Source organism: Lolium rigidum, chromosome 1 (assembly GCF_022539505.1).
Source record: "Lolium rigidum isolate FL_2022 chromosome 1, APGP_CSIRO_Lrig_0.1, whole genome shotgun sequence".
Lineage (NCBI taxonomy): Eukaryota > Viridiplantae > Streptophyta > Magnoliopsida > Poales > Poaceae > Lolium > Lolium rigidum.
Genome location: NC_061508.1, coordinates 329,336,595 through 329,356,533, shown reverse-complemented (window position 1 = coordinate 329,356,533; position 19,939 = coordinate 329,336,595). Strand labels below are relative to the sequence as shown.

Sequence of the window (19,939 nt, the reverse complement as noted above, 5' to 3'; positions counted from 1 at the left end):
TTAAGCTGGCCACAATTTCTCAGAATTTGAACAAAGAAGTTAACTGTCTTTAACAACAACTTTTGAAATAGGGTTAAACAAACTTTGTTTGCCTACTTCAAGACACCGAAGGCCCAATCACTAGTATCGCACTATCTTCATGCAGAACATCCTGTAGTCTCCAATCTGCAGGGCAACAGAGAACAGCGGTCCATCAGTACGTTGATTATACTCAGATGAGAAGAGGAACTCAACTAAGTAGGAAAATGTGGTAATGCCCTTCTTTTCTATTCCACAGCAACATGCCACGCATTCAGAAGGGTTCAATTTAGAGTAGATTGTATGGTCGTGACATTTATCTAGAACACAATCACTCCTCAAACAGAAAAGAGAATATGCAATGGGATAAAGTAGGCCGAACCATCAAAAATGAATCTTACATATGTACATCAGCCAGCCAAGCACAGATCAGGCTGTTATATACCAAGTTTTATCATCTGAATTCACAGTATCACAGTACTTCTAAAACTCAAGTTACCACAGTATGATGAGCTGTTGACTTGGGATTTTGAAGGAAAAAATACCAGCAGCAATCATATCAATTTCTCAAATCAACTACTCCCTAGTTTAAACTATTTCTAGTCGTTGGGTCCAATATTCAGACCACAGGGTATTGGGGTTTTGAAGTGGAGTACGGGTATTTCAACCAAACCGTAGAAAGTATTAACATACTAGTAGCAGATCAGTTTAAAGTTCTCCAAAGGATTCATTATAAATTTCGATTTGACTGGATGCGTTTCGCCGATGAATTACGCGGTGAAGCTAGCTTGAGATCAATAGTCAGCACCCAGACCCATGTTCACAAAAGCTAAATTACACTTATAATTCATCCACAGAATTGTCTCCTAACCAACTGGGAAATTGGCTAGTTCGTTTGCAAGGTAAAAAAGGAGACTGTCTCCTAAAATCTCACCACCAACTAGTCATGCTCGGATCGCAGTGATCTACTAAATCCCAACACGTTCCAATTCCCAACCTCCAGAGCACTCAATTTCGCACGCCTGTGACCCAAAATCCACGGGAGCAGGCAGACACCCCGCGGATCCGACAGATCACAGCACCAAACAACCGGATCCAGAGTACATAGCGCAGCATCGCACGAGAGGCGTGAGCATACCTAGCCGGATCCGACGATGATGTTGTTGATGGGGATGAAGATGAGCTTGACGAAGAATCCGACGAAGCCCATGACGACGAAGCCGATCGCCGTCCGCGCCGCCACCTTGGTGAACTCTGCAGACCGAAACAGCGTCAGATCTGGCGGATCAAAAATCAAACCGGATCCAAACGAGCATCCCCGCGCGAATCGAGCCCTCACCCTTGCGGTCGGGCTTGTGGCAGCGCTTGACGAGGCGGACGCTGTCCTTGGCGAACTCGCGGAGGGGGTCCACCACGGAGTCGACGGCGTCCATGGCGGGCGGGCGAGCGAGATCTCCGAGACGAGGCGCGCGCGTGGGAAGGGAGAATGCTGCTCTGCTTTCTGCGGGTTTGTTTCGCGGATGGCTCCGGTTTTATAAACTGCCTGGTTGCATTTGCTTTGTGACCTTGTGGAGACTTTACGAGTGGAGTGTAGCTCACGGGACCGCCACGTATTATCGCTTCATATCCACCTTCTGTTCCGGATCCAACGGCCCGTAATAGTTGCAGATAACACGAAGCCAACGCAGCAGCTTCCACCGTAACAATCAGACACAATGCGGGAATAAGGGCATCTCCAACCCTACGACCCAAACGGACGGTGTATTTCATCCGTTTGGGTCGTCCCGCGGACACGCGGATGTCGCGCGGACGCACACAGATGTCCGTCCTCATTTTTGTTCCCCAACCCCACACACGACCCAAACGGACACCATCCTCACCTGCGTCCATGGCACGGAGTAGCGGCGCGGCTAGGGACGGCGTGGCGGGCGAGGCCGCCGCGGGCGAGAGACGCGACGCGGCCATGGCGAGCGCCGACGTCGAGCGCCTCGCCGGCCTCGAGCCTCCGACGTTGCCCTCCACCTCCGCCATCCCCATTTGCCGCGGGCTCGGCCCCATCGCCGCGGGCGCGCCGCCGTTCGCCGCGGCCGGGCGCGGCCCCGTTGGCGCGGCGCCGCCCCATTCCTCGCCGCGGGCGCGGCCCCGTTGGCGCGGGCGCCGCCCCATTCCTCGCCGCGGGCGCGGCCCCCGTTCGCGGCGCCGCCGCGGGCGCGGGCCACGGAAGGAGGGCGACGCGCGAGCGACGCGCGGCGGAGCCGGACGAGACCGATGCGCGAGCGCTGCTCGACCCCGCTCCGCGATGCGCGGTTGGCGGCTGCCTAGGCGCAATGCCCGCGTGCGTGCAGGTCCGGGCGCGAGGCCTCCGTGCGTGCGAGTCCGGCTCGCCGCCGCTTGCGTGCGTGCGCTTGCTCCTTTGCTTGCGCGCGAGATGCGGCCGCCGCGAGGCACGGCTAGGGTGGCGCGGGCGTGGCTCGGCCGTCGGCGGAGTCTAGGCCGTGGCCCGAGGCGGCGGCGTGGCCCGGCTCGGCGCGAGGGGCGGCTCGACCCGGCATCGAGTTCGGCCGGCGGGCGGCGTCGAATCCGGTGCCCGCACGACTCGGCATAGATGGCGGAGCTCCTCATAGCGGTGAGCGGAGGCAGCGCGGACGCTATGCTCGTCGCCCGAGGCCGTGGAGGCGCTCCCCGGTGCGCCGGCATGGTCTTCGCCGCCGACATCCTTGGCGGCGCTCATCACCGTTTCGGCCGCGGCGACCTCCGGCGGGGAAGAAAAAAGGGGGTCTTGCTTAGCGACGGGAGTCTCCATGCGAGCTCGGCGGCGGAGGTTGGCCGGCGACCCTGTTCCGATGAGGAGCAACGCCAATATTCATGGCGTAAAAGAAGGAGAAAGACAGAGGAGAGAGAAAGCTCCGGGGGCCTGGATGGTGGACTAGTGTGACTGCCATGTGGGGTTTGGGAGGACACGCGCGGATGACCAGAGACGCCCGCACGCGTCCGGCTCGCCCCAAATTGCTCCCAAATTTGGTCCGGCTTTGGGTCGTGCCGGACACCAGAGCAGTCCGTTTTTAATATGGGTCCGCGCGTTGGGAGCAGGTTTTACCCAAACGGACCAATCTGATGTCCGTTTGTCCGTTTGGGTAGCCCGGTTGGAGATGCCCTAAGAGCATCTCTAACATAGACCGTAAATCCCGCCGAAACTGAACTTTTTCGGCGGATTTACGGGTTCGACCGAAAGTGGCGCAGAACAGCACCTGAATCGGTGGGCTGGCCCGAATCGAAAGTTTGAGGGTCCGACAAACTTCCCGCACGACTCCTATTAAAAGGGTTCGCGGAGGGGAGTCCGGTTCGTAAACCCTACTCCCCTCCGCCGCTCCTCTCCCGCCGCCGCTGCCTGTGTCCGCTTCGACGAGCGATTTCGGACGCTCCGACGCCGCTTCGCCGCTTCGGCTAGCTCCCATCCATCCGGAATGGCGCGTGCAAGACGCGTGGGTAGGGGAGGTGGCCGATCCGGCGCCGGAAGGTCAACTCAGCGCCCGCCGGGTGCACGGGCGTCGTCGGAGCTCGCCAGGCGTAGGCGCTCCAACGGCGCGTGGAAGCGGGCCGGCCGGAAGTGGCCGGAGATGATGGCGTACCTGCAAGCGCGCGCGGAGGAGACGCCGGAAGGAGAAGCGGAGGCGCCCCCGCTGCCGGCGCGTGCAGCCCTCCTCTGTCGGCGCTGCCCCCGCACGGGGACGACGACGCCGCCGGGCCGCCTCTAGCGTGCGGGAGCACCTCCGAGGCAGCGGTCATCGAGGTGGCGGCGGTCGTTGTCGCCTAGGAAGACCCGGCGAGCAAAAACCCTCCGCCGGCGACATTAGCGCCCCGGTGACAGTATAGTCACTCCGGGGACTAAATCTAGTTTAATTAGGTCCCTAGTTTGTAATGTAGGTGAAATATGCATGTATTTTGTCCTAGTATTATAAAAAATTATGAACGAATTCAGTTTGATCCGATGAAATCGAGTGCGATCGCAAATTTTGATTTCCCGCGACGTTTGATTTCAGCGAGTTCGGTTCACGTTTTCGGTTTCTATTCTGCGCCATCGCTAAATCCGCAACCAAATTGTTTTTCGGGAGACTGAACTCGTTTTTTCGGTTCCGAGAAAAAGGGGCTCTGTTAGAGTTGCTCTAAGTCTGAAAATGCAACCGAAGTACCGAACCAGACACGAAAGCTTACCGAACCGAAGGTCCCTCTGAGGCTGCTCATAGTGGGGAGTAACATAAGGTGGTGTCATGCATAAGTTACTAGTACATGTTACTACCTTCATAGTGGAAAGTAACTTAGAGATGGTATCATGCAAAGTCTCATTTATTAGTTTATAGACTCATTTTATCTTGGGGTGTGTGATGTTATGGTAACATAGCTAACCACCTCCCTTTTTTTCATTTATTGCTATGTCATGTCACCAAAACACTTTAAAGTGTGTGATGTTACTACCTAAGTTACTCCCACTATGAGCAGTCATGCTAGCACTAGTTTCAGTGATAACGGCCGCATTAGCGCAGTGTATTAATTAACTAGCTGGTTATAGTGGGGAGTAACTTAGACTAGTAACATGACATATGTTACTAGTCTAGGTTATTACCTTCATAGTGGGTAGTAACTTATATGTGGTGTCATGCATTATGTCATTTATTATGTTATAGACTCATCTTGCCTTGGGGTGTGTGATGTTATGGTAAGAGCAAATACAATAAGGCTTAGTCAGCAGGCTATAAGGATTTAAATATAATATATGTGCTTAGCTGGAGGAGAGAGAAGAAGAGAGAGAAGGTGGATGAGCTCTAATGCAATAGCCAGCTCTAGCACGTGCTCCTAGGCACTTTGTGAGACTAAATAGTGGGCCATGTGTTGATAAAGTAGTGCATTCTTAGAGCCAACTATTGTACATACTAGCTATATGTTGGCTATAAATGAGGTGACATATTGCTTATAGCCATCAGCTGGTTATATTATTGGAATTGCTCTAACATAGCTAGTTACCACCTCACTCTCTTTCTTCATTTATTGGCATGCCATGTCATCAAAATGCGTTGAGATGTGTGATGTTACTAGCTATGTTACTCCCACTATAAGCAGTCTAAGCAGTCTGACCCGCTCACCTCGCAATCGCCGCCGGCCTGGATCGCGAGCCAGAAAACTCTCGGCGCACATATCGGGCAGAGGCTCTTCTTCACGCGTCTTGGGGATGCGGCCTGGACAATGCAGCTCGAGTACCCCAACGGCAGGATCGAGGGCGCGGCCTTCCACCAGGGCAGGTTCTACATCTCCACCATGAACATGTCCCACCACATCTTCGATCTAGGGATGGCAATGGGTACCCATGACCCGCGTACCCGCCGGGTAAAAACCCAATAGAAGTACGGGTATGGGATAAAATATTACCCATGGGTTTGTAAATGGGAAAATATCATACCCATCGGGTAGGGCGGGTACGGGTATGGGATCGTAGAACCCATACCCACGTACCCATGTACCCATCTAAATTTCACAAGTAGGTCGATGTAATATTCTAAAGTACTTAATTTTCCTCCTAATCACGCCTTCACATGGCTAGGTTGAACCTCACACTTTCCGGTCTCACAAATGCTGGTAGGTTAGTGAGGATTAGTACCCTATTTAGGAACGCTTCACCTCATGTCATGTTTTTTGATCAATTTGATGTGTTATAAGAGCGGTATTTTTACCCGCGGGTACCCATTTACCCTGTCGGGTCATGGGTATGGGAAAAACTTGTACCCATTGATGGGTATGGGTACGGGTGATGGGTAAGATTGAAGGTGATGGGTATGGGTATGGGATGGCTCTACCCGTACCCATACCCTGCGGGTGCCATCCTTACTTCGATCTCCAGCGTCATCCTCCAAAGGCCCAAGCGTCTCCAGAGAATAAACCTTTTCCCTCCGCAGCAAGCGTGGCGTGGTATCGACCAAATGCTGCTCGACATGGTGCACCGTGGACTAGGCAACGCCGCAATCCTTGCAGAAGTGCACTCTTCGGATTGGGCAGCGCAGCGCCTCGAGCTCGGGTGGGTCGAGGTGACACACTTGCGCTCTCTAGGAAGGAGTTTCCTGCCATCAAGAGAAACTGTGTCTACTTTGTGGAACACGGTACAATCAAGCATGAGCAGTAGGTTGTTGTGTTTGATTTGGGGTTAAATTCTTTGGAACGAATTCCCCACCCAGAAGAGCAGAAGAGTGAGGGCGACAAAGGCAGAGTCGCTGGTTTGCGTATTCTTGGTTCTGCCCCAGAAGTCCATGTGTCCAGGAGCAGGGACCATTGTGAAGCTATGAGTATAATTTCATTCGGTTATAGTATATGACAGTAATACAGTCATCATTTTAGCAGCAACAAGGTTTGTAGTACTATGAATTTATTTATTTTGCGGTCATCAACAGACATGCTCCCTTATAGAAAACATAATAATCCAACGACTTTGACAGGTTCGATACCAAGCCATCGGTCCACACCACTAATTTAGCACCAGAAGGCAGAAGCTGAACATCACCGCCTCCTGCTGTATGCTTCTCCGCATTGCCATCTTCGTCCAAGGCAAAAACTCTAGCGATCTTTCCGTGCCATTCCATCACCTTAGAGAGGATTGGGATGCCCGTGTTGCACACCATCACTCCGATCACAGAGATTCCGATTAGAACGGACAACTCCCCACCTGCTCACAACAATAAAGGATAGGTGCCCACTCATTCTTCAGCTCTTGATTGATCAAACAACATCTTGTTAACATCCCAGGGCTTATGCGTTCGTCCTTTAAGTCCACAGATATGATGATGCTGATGGTTGTCTCAACCAATTTAATGACCAGGTCACGGAGCGACTATTCACTGCAAATGTTCTTCTCTATCTATGCCATAAGTTTTAAATGTCAAAATAAAAATCGGTTCCTTTTATAATTAACTAGTACAAATGCCCGTGCATTGCCACGGGTCCTCAAATTTTATTTCTTAATGCACATATATAATACACAACTCACTATAAAAACTTAAAACAAATTAAAGATATTATAATATACTACAACATAATAATACCGAAAGAAATAACAAGATAGCAATATTGTGCATATAAGTAGTTCTAAGTTTTAGGTCTTTTTATTACTGTTCCGCGGTATGTTCCACACCGGGGTTTTGAGCTATCATAGCAGTGTTGTGCATTGCTTCGGATCTCATCGCATATATATTATATAATAGTAATATAATCATGTTAGCTTCAGTTCGTACCTTTAATCTGTATCTAACAATTTAAAATAATATCACAATTCTAAAGCCATAAAGGAGACTATGTTTTCCTCTCTTTATCTTTTAAGCATCGCATGTTAGCTGAGAGATCAACTCATAACAAACCTCCTAACTCGATATACGTGTATACAGAGATCTTTATACAAGACGACATTGTAGATCTTGATACAAGACGACATTGTATGAACTCTAAAATATGTCAAGAAGTAAAATGATACACGTCCGAGCTTTTCTCTTTCACAATGTTCTTTTTTTTTGCAATCTCACATAACTCGGGTTTAAAATAACCCACACAAAAAAAAAACAGAACACAACTTCCTATCAAAGGAGACTCGTGCTTCACATACTATTGTTTCTTAACAATTTCGTGTTTCATGTTTGTATTTCTAACCCTATTAGTTGTTGCAAAAAAAAATCATGTAGTGGTAGACAATAAAACTCACCAGAGATAGCATAAATAAACTGATCAGGAAAAAAAGAATGAGAAAACCGCTAGTAGTTCAGAGACGATGAAAAATGGGATATACAACTCTGGGCCGACCAAAACATGGTAAAAAGAAGACTCACCGCACCGCCTGGATGAGCCAATATTCAGCCCCCACAGCCTGGCCGCGACAGCTGTAGCGCGCACACGCTACCACCAACCTCTAGCCTACAACGAGCTACAACTAAACGCCATAGGTCCACAGCCAGCGACGGCGGGCACGGAAAATTCCCTCACAACAGCTGCATGTCAACAAGCTTACACTTTTTTTACTTAATTAACTACTCCCTCCGATCCATATTACTTGATACTAATATAGATGTATCTAGACACATTTTTGTTGTAGATACATCCATTTTAGCATCAAGTAATATGGATCGGAGGGAGTATAAAATTTTAAAATTTGCTTGATTTACCATCGGGAGGAATAGTAGATGCAAGATACGCAAGATTCATGCATTGCAATCAAAACTGCAGATGTAGCTTAAATCAACTGATAGTGCAATATCCCTTCCTCATGAGCAACAACAATGATATCTTTTGTACAAAACATTTGAACACATGCGTATATGTTCTTATCCACTGTTCCATGTCAAGCTAGAGGAGCATCTGGTTGATCAAGAGATAGTACCTGGTGATCATCTCTTCTAGTGTCTACCTGAACGAATCAAAGCCTCTCGCCAATGTCTTGTTTTTCTCCACAGCCTTCTTGCCTAAAATGGTATCTTCGATCAGCGCACAAGTTCCAACAGGAAACAATCTAAAAATAGTAGCAATGTTACTCCTTCCACTTCCTGTCTTAAAGTCTGGAATAGAGCTGTAAATCATGCTTTGACAAGGGCAATATTAATCCTTCCACTTTATAACTTAAAGCTGTAGAGCTATAAAGCATGCTTTGACAAGGGCAAAGTAAAAATAGCCATCTTTGTAGCTTCCTGAAAATAGTGCAAATGAGTCGTCGGCTAATTATTGACTCAAACTTACCTGGAAATGTTTCCAGCAACCTGTACTCGATTACTTTTGCGAGTCTCCTGTGACCCAAATTTGCCAGGCTAGACAGAGGTCTAGACTGGCGTTCTCTTAACTACAACTGCTATACTCTAAAGAAACTATTGCTCTCTTTGTCATCAATCTAATCAGAATGGCCAAAACAATCCAAACAATCCACAATCAATCACCGACACCATCCGATTATCCAAACCTCCAAGAGAAAATGATTAGATTTTTAATGTTGCTTCAGAACATCAAGCGACACGGTAGCAGACCGCAATGCACACGAGCAACAAGACAAGCATTGAGAAATCCCCAATCTCCCTCCTTTACAACCTGGATAGTTACTTGCTTCAAAGCTGGCCTTGAAGAAGTAGACACACTGTAGATTAGTCGCTCCAGATCATGAAGTATTTCCCAGATGAATTATAAAAACAATAACTAACCTCCACAACGATACAAAGTTTATAATACATCAACAGTTGGGTGTGTGTTGCAAGCAGCTTCAATCTACAAAAGATAAATGAATAGATAGGTTTTCCACACATGAAAGTTGTGCTAGCAATCTGCTTGTGATCTAAATACAAAATTACCTTTCATATAACCAACATATAATGTAGATGTGCTATTGAAAGGGAACCCACTGAGACATTATCTAACACCAGTTGAGCATCCTCAGTAGTCCATATGGCCAACTGCACATTAAAAGAAAAAAAAAACATGTTTTAAGCACTCTCCAAACGAGGCTTAAAGTTAAAGAGGACAAAAAATAATCATATGGGAGTAGCTTTTCACTATTCCACACGACGGTGACTCACAAAATGAACAAACCTAGCAGTGTAGGTTCTGGTTGTGCTGCTCATCTTATTCATGACATCTGGTAACAACGTCACCTCACCATTGTTGCCATGTGGAGCTCCAAACCAATCAAACATGAACCTGCAAATCATAGGATTATAGGAATTTGGAGTCTATAGTGAAAGCAATATGCAGAGCAGCCTACACAAGAAGAGCCCTAATTTCGCGGATCAAAGAACCTTGGTATCCAGAGAAAGGGGTTTGTGTGCTTACAGGAAGGAGGAGCAGATCTCGACATGGCGACGCTCATGGACCAGGGGGAGAAGGAGACGACAATCTATTCCCACACGAGGGAGGCCGGTCGCCGGCAACAAGGACCTCGTCCTGGAGAAGGTAACTTGCCGCTGCCTCCACTGGAGTGATTGTCTAGGCGGGCTAGAGCTTCTCCTATGGCCACCACCACCCCCACTCTTGTCACCGAAGACCGTCCCTCCTTCCCCGCTGCCCCAAGCCTCCCCATCCAACCAGCCTTGTCTCCGTGCTCCCCTCCAGGTTCAAAACGAGGCATCACGGACAAAAATAAAAAATGAAAATAAACCTATGGAGCCTATTTCCATTGGCATTAATATATTCTGTAAGGAGAACAAGACGTATTATTCTACCAGTTAGTACATGAGCAATTTTTATGCTCTGCAAAATATCTATTTTCTAAACAGAAAATCCCAGAATTCGTCTCCAACTTATTATTATTATTATTATGCTATTGCAAATACTCACAATTCTAGAAGAATCCGTGAAACAAAAAATGAAGGGTTTAGGATTGCTGCAGTCAAGTGAAAATCATATGTTAAAAAACACTGACCTTTAAGGTCTTTTCAAACTTTATGGTGTCATTCTTCCAGTATGGTGCAACCAAGTACTTGCAATGATATGCCTTTAAGACAACAAAATGTAAGATGTACTCTGCTCTGATGTATGTGAAGCAAGCTAGGCCAAACAGCAATAGCCTTTCTAGTACCAAATGCTTCATGGAGCATGAAACCAAATAAGTGAGTATGATCAAATTACAACTGGACTATGGTGAGCAAGTACTTCATATAATAGGTTTGAAGAATTTTTGCTCGCTTATTTCATGGAAAATGCACAAACAACAATCTTCAATTATATATTAGAACAAATATATCTTTATTGAGAAGAATGCTAATGAGGGGCTATGTTCAAGACAATTAGGCTGTACACTCTACCCTGTTACAATAAGAACAACCAGAATATGCATTTTAACCATTTTCAGTCTGGTAGTATAACAAATTTATCTCCCTTTCAAGGCACTGAAGAAATGCTAATGGAGGGTTACAAACTTACATCGACGTTTGATGCTCCAAACAGAAATCAAAAGAATGGATCCTCTCCCAAGCAGCAGAGCTCATATTGGAAGCAACTCTAATATTTCTGGTGCAGCTAGCATAGGTACGACACCTATTCTGCATCCTCTCTAGCCCAATTTCAATGTGATATCTGCAGGCAAATCCATCTGTTCCCGTGGCTGCTCCATCCTAAGCTACTAAGGTACAAGCCCCTTAATGTTTAACTGACTACCAAAGTCACTGGAATCTGTACCTCTATCCTATATGATGTTATTGACTGAATGCAAGCTATTTGGGACATTTTGCAATCATCATGAAGTTGTAAATTGCAGTAATTAAAAATTCTTATAGAAACTTCGTTAATATTTTTTGGCTAAAAATAATAGGTTGATATAATAAACATTTTCGCAGCAACGCGCGGGGTATGATCTAATTATTTCAATAGTAAAGTGCATTGTTGCCATGTTAAAAGGGAAGAGAAAGATAAAGATCAAGGATAACAAAATATTAAGCTAGGAACCATGATGAACAAAATTAAAGGGCGGGAATAGAAACTTAGTTCGTAAGGTATCCGTTGCATAAATAAAAACAAAAAATATAATTGTTTCTAATGATGTGTGTCTAAAAATATAATTGACATGAAGTGATATAGAATTGGTCTACCTAAACAGAGGAATGTGTTCCAGAATAAATAGTGCATCAATTTGCTTGGTGACCATTGGGCAAAACAGGTTAATGAACTGAATGTGTTGCAGAATAAACAGGTGAAATTTGCATGTGACAAATAGGTGGACTTTCTACTCTACCATATGTCTCATCTTCATCATTACCGTTAGTGTTTTCTTCATGTAGGGTAGTAAGATTTTCCTTCTCACAAGAACACGTTATTTATTACTTACTAACATTCTGACCACGAATTGTAATCTGCTGCTAATATAGGATCATACATTCAGACCTCTGGGGAAACATAAAAAATAAGCCATTGCAATATTACTATAGTGTAGTGCAAATATGGGATGTTTTCGTGCAAGAAATACAATGTTACAGAAACAATCTGAAGAGATTCAGCAATGCCTATTTTGCATACATGTGCTGCTTTCGCACATACCAATTACCTACACATATACTGCCTTCGCACATATCAATTTTCTATCACAGTGAAAAATTTGCATACATGCATGGGTTCTTTATCTACTGCCTGCAAACTCAAGAGGGAACAAAGAAACATGGACAATGAGAGGGATGTCACCGGGAGCAGCAAATTGCCGTGGTGGCCAGCAGCAGGTCAGGAACGTCGCCGGCGGCAGCAGCTGACGGACGTGGTCGCCTGAAGACGCCAGCAGCACCAGCACACGGCAGGCGACAGGCAGCTTTCCCTCTGTGCCTCCCAATCGAAACCCTGCGCCACCGCGAGCTGGTGCATTCCTCCCGCCGTCCCTGGTCACCGGGCGTGGCCTGAGAGCCACCGTGTCGCCGCCTTGCCCGTCCCCGCAGACCCGAGCCCGACGATGAGGAGGGGGACCTCTCTCGCCTCCCCCGTTGTAGGGTTCTTCAACCGGGGCCAGGAGGAGGGGAGGTGGAGAAGGGGCACCCGGGAGTAGGCCCTACTGGCGGTGGGATGCCGGTGGCGCGAAGGGGCGATCCCGGCCTGCGACTGTGTGGATCTGAGGGAGGAAGCCGGCGAACTGGAGGTCCTCCGAGCTCCGCAGACTTTGGAAGCGGGAGGAGGCGGAGGGTGGTCGGCGGCTCGCGTAGGGGGAGGAGGATGACAAGCTCAGGGGCGAGGGCATGACGAGGTAGTTGGGCTTCGGCCCAGTTGAGCCCGTGCGGAGGAATGCTCGACGAAGGGAACGACCAAAGAACGACCGAGACTACGAAACGTATTGCATATGGCAGAATAAGGAACCACTTTAGTCTTTTTAAGTAGTAGAGATTCACATAAGAAGTATCTCTAAGGAGATGTTATACCTGATCGCCGAAGAACACCGTCGATGAAGACTATAACAAAGATGGTCGTTGGAACTGCGTGTGTATGCCGAACACTATATGTTGAAATTACCATCCCATAACAAAGCAAATAAACTCTAGGAACCGATACACATAACGATGCAGAAGTAAGTACCAACGAACTTAGTAGTCAAGCTACCTTTCAGATGTCAGGGATGTATCTTATTACATAAATCCCCTTACATACGAACAAAGGCATGCATCATTTTAGTATATAAGCATGAGTAAATCTTACCCTGATCCCGATCCAATTTCTGTAATTCCATTTTTTTACGGAACCTTGCTAAGAGGGCGGGGAGCTCCCGCAATGCATTATAGGAAGAGGGAAAATGATCCAGTTAATAAGGGCAACCGGATCTAAAAACCATACAACACACGGTTAATTAAGGGAAACCGACGAAAACCACACCCACACCTAACTAGAGTTTGGGGTACATCATCTGATCCAGATATAAGTGTCCTAAGGCCAAGGGCCGTCGGAAACACTACATACCCAGCCAAGACAGTCCTCGCCACCTCAAGAGAACTCTTGCAACAAGGAAAGCACTTGCGCCTAACCAAAGAAAGACATAGACTAGACATTAACCAAGATCAACTCACAAATAGCCTGTGTCTCCAGAGGCGAGGCATGCTTCTTGCGCAACCGCAGAAGCGTCTTCATCTTTTCTTGCACGTCTTCCGCAGAGCCTTTCTTAGGGGCTGCCCGATTGGAGGATCTCCAAAGGATTTCTCCAACCTATATTCAGCACGCTTGGATGTTGCAATCTTTGTTCTTCTTGTCCAGACAACCGCTCCGCCTCTCAACACAGCTTGAGTCCCCTTCAAACTGCACTTGAATCGATGCATCGAGGAACGGATATTGCGCAGTGGACTTGAAGCTGCTCCAGTACTCATCGAACTTTGTAGATGAAGATGGCAAAACCACCTCCGCCATCATCATGTCATTGCTAGGATGTGCTTGGGCTTGCCGTTGCTCGCCTAGGGGCACCACCTCTTGCAAGACCTTGTCGAAGGCAGGTGGGACATCAACGGATTGCACCATCTCACTCAACTCCGCTGAGTAGCCAGCCACATCAAGTGTGCAGCCGTCCTCACCATCGGCAACAGCAGGAGGCGCAGGCTCTTCATTGGTAAGATCTTGGCAGCCCCCGCTATCTTCCATAGGTTTCCATAGGCTTGAGACCTGAACAGTCCAACACTCCACAGCAGCAACCAAGTCTTGGAGAGGCTTGAACAGCAGCTCAAGACGAGCAACTGACATTTCCTGCAGCTCAGCGCTAAGCGCCTCCGCCTGAGCTGCAAGGAGAGGCTGCAAAGACCCCGAAGACCCCAAATCGATATTGATCATGGGACCATCAGCCATGGGGTTGTCTTGATGAGCAACCACTGTAATTCCTGACGTGATGCTATGAAGAACATCATCGATCATACCCAATGATGTATAGCGTGAAGCAGGTGTTAGTGATGTATAGACCCCTTTACTGTATATTTCTAGTGTATGAGGGGTTTCCTGCATATTGTACCACATGTACATGTACTGGCCTTTGACCAATAGTGAATACTATTTTCTCATTCACAACATGGTACCAGAGCTCATGGTTTTGCTCTGCAACTCCGTGCTCGATCCGCGCCTCCGCCGATGATCTTTCCGGCCATCGCTCCTCCACTCCCTTCTTCCTTTCCAATTCCAAGAAATTTAGCCTTTTTCTGACATTTTTAGAGTTCCAAATCGAGATCTTCGTCGCAGGCCAGCCTCCATTCCGGCCGATGTCGGCCGGCCTCCATCCCAGCCGCCGCCGGCCAACCTCCATCCTCGACCGCCTCAGGCTGGCCCCGTCCCCGTCCGACCGGCACCACCCAGGTCCGGCCTCCTCTGGCCCCATCCAGGTCCGGCCTCCTTCGGCCCCGCCCAAGTCCGGCCTCCTTCGGCCCGCCCCGGCCTCCTCCGGCGTTGCCTGCTCCTGGCCGGCACTCCTCTGCCCCGGCGTTGCCTGCTCCTGGCCGGCCCGCACGCGAGGCTGCTGCTGCAGCTCGTGAGTTTGGCCAGATTCAGATCTGGTTTGAAGCAAAAAAAAAAAAGAGGAAGATGGCATCCTCTTCGTCTGGCTACGTCAGTATCCCTCGATGTCCAGTGATCTATGATGGTACCAACTATGGAGAGTTTGCTGCCTTCATGCGCATTCACATGCGTGGTCTCTGGCTGTGGGATGTCCTTACTGGCGAGGTCTCTTGCCAGCCGCATCCCACTGCTCTTGTGCCTCCTACACCGCTGTCAGTGCCACAGGCTCTTGCTGATGATGTTACTCAGGCTGATCGGGATTCAGCCAAGTCTGCCGAGGCCGCTGCTGATGAGGCATATGAGGAGCAGGTACTTGCTTATTCAGAGGCTCTTGGCTCCTACCGTGATAGTTTGGATGCCTTTACTCAGTGGTGTGATGAGGATGCCCGGGCTGCTGCCGTTCTTTCTCAGAGTGTTCAGCCACAATTTGCTTCTGAGTTTATGGGTCTTGCTACTATCGCTGAGATGTGGTCTCACCTTCGTCAGCGCTATCAGCCTTCCGGGGATTCTTTGTACTTATCTGTGTTGCGTTGGGAGCATGATCTTTAGCACGGTGACTCCACTGTCGATGAGTTCTACACCCAGAGTGCGGCGATCTGGCGCCAGCTTGACTCCCTTCGCAGTGTTGTGTGTGGTACCTGCCAGTGTTGTCGGAAAGTCCGTTCAGACACGGATTTTTAGAGGATCCATGAGTTCATGTCTCGACTTCGTCTAGAGTTTGATCCCCATTGTGCCCAGTTGTTTGCTGGGGGCCGTGTTCCTATCTCAGAGGTGCTGACTGAGCTTCGTGCTGAGGAGACTCGTCTGCGTGGTACTAGTCTACTTGGGACACATTTTGTTCTTGCTTCTCGGTTTTCGGCTGCCCCTCCACCGCCGCTTCTACCCACACCAGCGCCTCTTTCTACTGGAGGAGTTCACCCTTCTCGCGGTGGAGGTCACCCTCGTCCTCCTCGTTTCTGCACTCATAGTCGGAGGCCTGGTCACCTTGAGTCTGACTGCTATCAGAAACAGCGAGGAGTGCCTCCTCGGGCTCCACCTTCAGCTCCCGTCACCACCGGTTTCACTGAGCAGGATATTGCGAGGCTTCAGCGCCTTCTTTCCTCCTCTGGCTCTGCTTCGACGAGCACTGCTGCCTCTGTGGCCGGTCCCTCTACACAGGCAGGTACATCCTCGTGGGTTCTGGATTCTCGAGCTTCTTTCCACATGTCGCCTTATTCTTCCTCTCTTTCTTCTCTTCGACCTCTGCCTCTTCATGTTCATGTTCTTACTGCTGATGGTACTTCTCTTCCTGTTGCTAATCGTGGCACTCTTTCTACTCCCCCCCCCCCCTTTTCTGTTCCTGATGTTTCTCATGTTCCCTGTCTTACCATGAACTTGTTTTCCGCTGCTCAACTCACTGATTCTGGTTGTCGGGTCATTCTTGATGTTGATTCTTGTTCCGTTCAGGACACTCACACCCGGGCACTGGTTGGGGCTGGCCCTCGGTGCCGTGATTCCCAGGGACTTTGGGAGCTTGACTGGCTTCATGTTCCTTCTTCTACCACTTCACCGACTACACCACGTGTGCTTGTTGTTTCCACTACCGCCTCCTTTCAGTAGTGGCATCATCGTCTTGGTCATCTTTGTGGTTCTCGCTTGTCGTCTTTACTTCGTCGAGGACTTCTGGGGCCTTTCTCAGAAGATGTCTCGCTTCAGGGTTGTCAGGGTTGTATGCTTGGTAAACAGAATCAGTTGCCTTATCCTACTAGTGAGTCTGTATCTCAGCGTCATTTTGATTTGGTCCATTCTGATGTACGGGGTCCGGCTCCCTTTGCTTCCAAGAGGGGCCAACAGTACTATATTATTTTTATCGATGACTTCTCTCGCCACACTTGGATCTATTTTATGACTTCTCGCAGCGAGGTTCTCTCGATATATAAGCGGTTTGCTCCCATGGTCCATACTCAGTTTTCCACGCATATTCGTGTCTTTCGGGCTGATTCCGCTGGTGAGTATATCTCCCAGCTGTTGCGTGGTTTTCTTGCTGAGCAGCGCACTCTTGCCCAGTTCTCCTGCCCTGGCGTCCATGCCCAAAATGGCGTAGCTGAGCGCAAGCATCGCCACCTGCTTGAGACGGCTCATGTGAGGATGATCGCTGCCTCTCTTAGCTTCCTCCTCACTTCTGGGCTGAGACTGTGTCTATTTCCACCTATCTCATCAACCTTAAGCCCTCCACAGCCCACAGCCCTGCGCAGGTGGTATTTCTCTTGAGTATCTTACTGGCCGTGCTCTTGATTATTCGACCCTCTGTCTTTTGGTTGCGTTTTCTATGTTCTTCTTGCTCCACGCGAATGCACCAAGTTGAGTGCTCAATTTGTTGAGTGTGTTTTTTCTTGGCTACAACCCTGAGCACAAGGGGTATAAGTGTTGGGATCCTATTGGTCGTTGGATGCGCATATCTCGGGATGTCACTTTTGATGAGTCCCGTCCTTTCTACCCGCGTCCCTCCTCCTCTTCCCTCTCGGTGGATGATATCTCTTTTCGCATGTTCCCTGACTCACCTCCTTCGGTACCTCAGTTCCCTGCTCCGCCGAGTCTCTCACCACCTTCTACCCCTTCTTCACCCACTAGACCCCCCTCTCCTCCCTCACCACCTTCCCCACCCTCCACACCTTCCTCTCCCATGTCCCCTTCCTTGCCTACGGTGGTCCCTCCCTACCCTTTTCACTACTCCCGTCGTCCACGTGAGGATGATGCTGCTCCTCCTGACATGCCCTCCACCTCTTGTGTGATGCCCTCTCAGTCCGAGCCGACTCATCATATTCGTGCTTGTCCTCGTCCCCCTCCTGATCGCTATTCTCCCACTCACTACGGTCTTTCTGTTGTTCTTGAGCCGACCTCTTATCGGGATGCTCTTTCTCATCCTGAATGGCAGCTAGCGATGGCTGAGGAGATTGATGCTCTCAAGCGTATTGACACTTGGGATGCTGTCACTCTCCTTCCTCTGTTCGTCACATCACCTGCAAGTGGGTCTACAAGATCAAGACTCGCTCCGATGGTTCTCTTGAGCGCTACAAGGCTCGTCTTGTCGCTCGCGGATTTCAGCAGGAGCATGGTCGTGACTATGACGAGAACTTTGCTCCATTGGCTCACATGACCATTGTTCGTACCCTTCTTGTCGTTGCTTCTGTTCGTCACTGGTATGTATCTCAGCTTGATGTGCAGAATGCTTTTCTTAATGGTGAGTTACGTGAGGAGGTATACATGCAGCCACCTCCTGGCTACTCCATTCCCGATGGCATGGTCTATCGTCTCTGATGCTCTCTCTATAGTCTTAAGCAACCCCTCGCGCCTGGTTTCAGCGTTCGCCTCTGTGGTGACCTCTGCTGGTTTTGTCCCTAGCGCACATGACCCTGCGCTCTTTGTCCACACATCTTCTCGTGGCCGGACTCTCCTTCTTCTTTATGTCGATGACATGATCATCACAGGTGACGACCCTGAGTACATTTCATTTGTCAAGGCCCATCTTCGTGATCAGTTTCTCATGACTGATCTTGGTCCTCTTCGCTACTTTCTTGGGCTTGAGGTTTCCTCTACCTCCGATGGCTTCTATATCTCCCAGGAGAAGTATATTTAGGACCTTCTCACTCGTGCCGCTCTTGGTGATGAGCGCACTATCAAGACTCCTATGGAGCTCAATGTCCGTCTCCGTGCCACTGATGGTGATCCTCTTCCGAACCCTACTCGCTATCGTCACTTGGTTGGGAGCCTTGTCTACCTTGCTGTCACCCGTCCTGATATCTCCTACCCGGTCCACATTCTGAGTCAGTTCATGTCTGCTCCCACTAGTGTCCACTATAGTCATCTCATTCGTGTCCTCCGCTATCTTCGTGGCACTATCTCCCATCGTCTTTTCTTTCCTCGCTCCAGCTCCTTACAGCTCCAGACCTACTTAGATGCTACCTAGGCTAGTGATCCATCATATCGCAAGTCTCTTTCTACCGACTGTGTTTTTCTTGGTGGTTCTCTCATTGCTTGGAATACCAAGAAGCAGGTTGCAGTCTCTCGTTTGAGTGTCGAGACTGAGTTGCGAGCGATGGCTCTCTTGACGGTAGATGTGACTTGGTTACGATGGTTACTTGAGGATTTTGGTGTTTCTGCTGACGTCCCGATTCCTCTTTTATCGAACAGTATTGGTGCCATCAGCATTGCGCGTGATCCGGTGAAGCACGAGCTCACCAATCACATTGGTATTAATGCCTTCTATGTACGCAATGCTGTGCATAATCAGGTTATGGCTCTTCATTATGTGCCTTTCGAGCTACAACTTGCTGACTTCTTCACGAAGGCCCAGACTAGAGCACAACATGATTTCTTTCTCTCCAAACTCAGTGTTGTTGATCCATCATGAGTTTGAGTGGGGGTATTAGTGATGGATGGACCCCTTTACTGTAAATTCTCAGTGTATGAGGAATTCCCTGCATATTGTACACATGTACATGTACTGGCCTTTGGCCAACAATGAATACTAGTTGCTCATTCACAACAGCAGGTAACCAGTAACCAATAAAGGTGGTAAAATGGATGGGGAGTTGGATGCACAAGAAAAGAAGAAATCATTGTATTATCATCCCACACAAAATAAAACAAAAGCTACATGTAACATCATCACAATGCACATTCAAAGGAAATGAGAATAGCACAGTACTTCCTTCAGATATTGATCATGCATTCCGTGGTATGCAGAGAAAAAAAAAGGACAATTAAAATGGTCCAGCGGCAGACTAGCTTGCCGACGAGGAATACAATTGATCGACCACTGGGAACGGAAATACGTCAAATATTACAAAACAGAGTTAAACATGGTGAATGGAAACAGTACTAGTTTGAATTGATGCGACACTGTTAAAAAAGAAAAAGAAAAATGATTGATGCGACTCACTATTGGAGC

At 48.6% G+C, this 19,939-nt stretch overlaps 1 protein-coding gene across 1 annotated transcript; it reads right to left on the bottom strand.

The window, feature by feature from the left end:
* Window positions 1-1,488, bottom strand: LOC124684359 (protein transport protein Sec61 subunit gamma). The gene is made up of 3 exons (XM_047218687.1): window positions 1,358-1,488; window positions 1,157-1,272; window positions 1-165 (listed from the first exon to the last, which is right to left on the bottom strand). Exons 1-2 carry the CDS (start codon window positions 1,449-1,451, stop codon window positions 1,157-1,159), a joined length of 210 nt encoding a protein of 69 aa, XP_047074643.1. The 5' UTR covers window positions 1,452-1,488; the 3' UTR covers window positions 1-165.
* Between the last annotated feature and the right edge of the window lie 18,451 nt (window positions 1,489-19,939).

Bases quoted from the DNA above. Each gene is read 5' to 3' on its own strand.
- LOC124684359 (XM_047218687.1), bottom strand. From the start codon at position 1,451: ATGGACGCCGTCGACTCCGTGGTGGACCCCCTCCGCGAGTTCGCCAAG. The intron at 1,273-1,357 runs GTGAGGGCTCGA...TTCGGTCTGCAG, and splicing joins CCACAAGCCCGACCGCAAGG to AGTTCACCAAGGTGGCGGCG.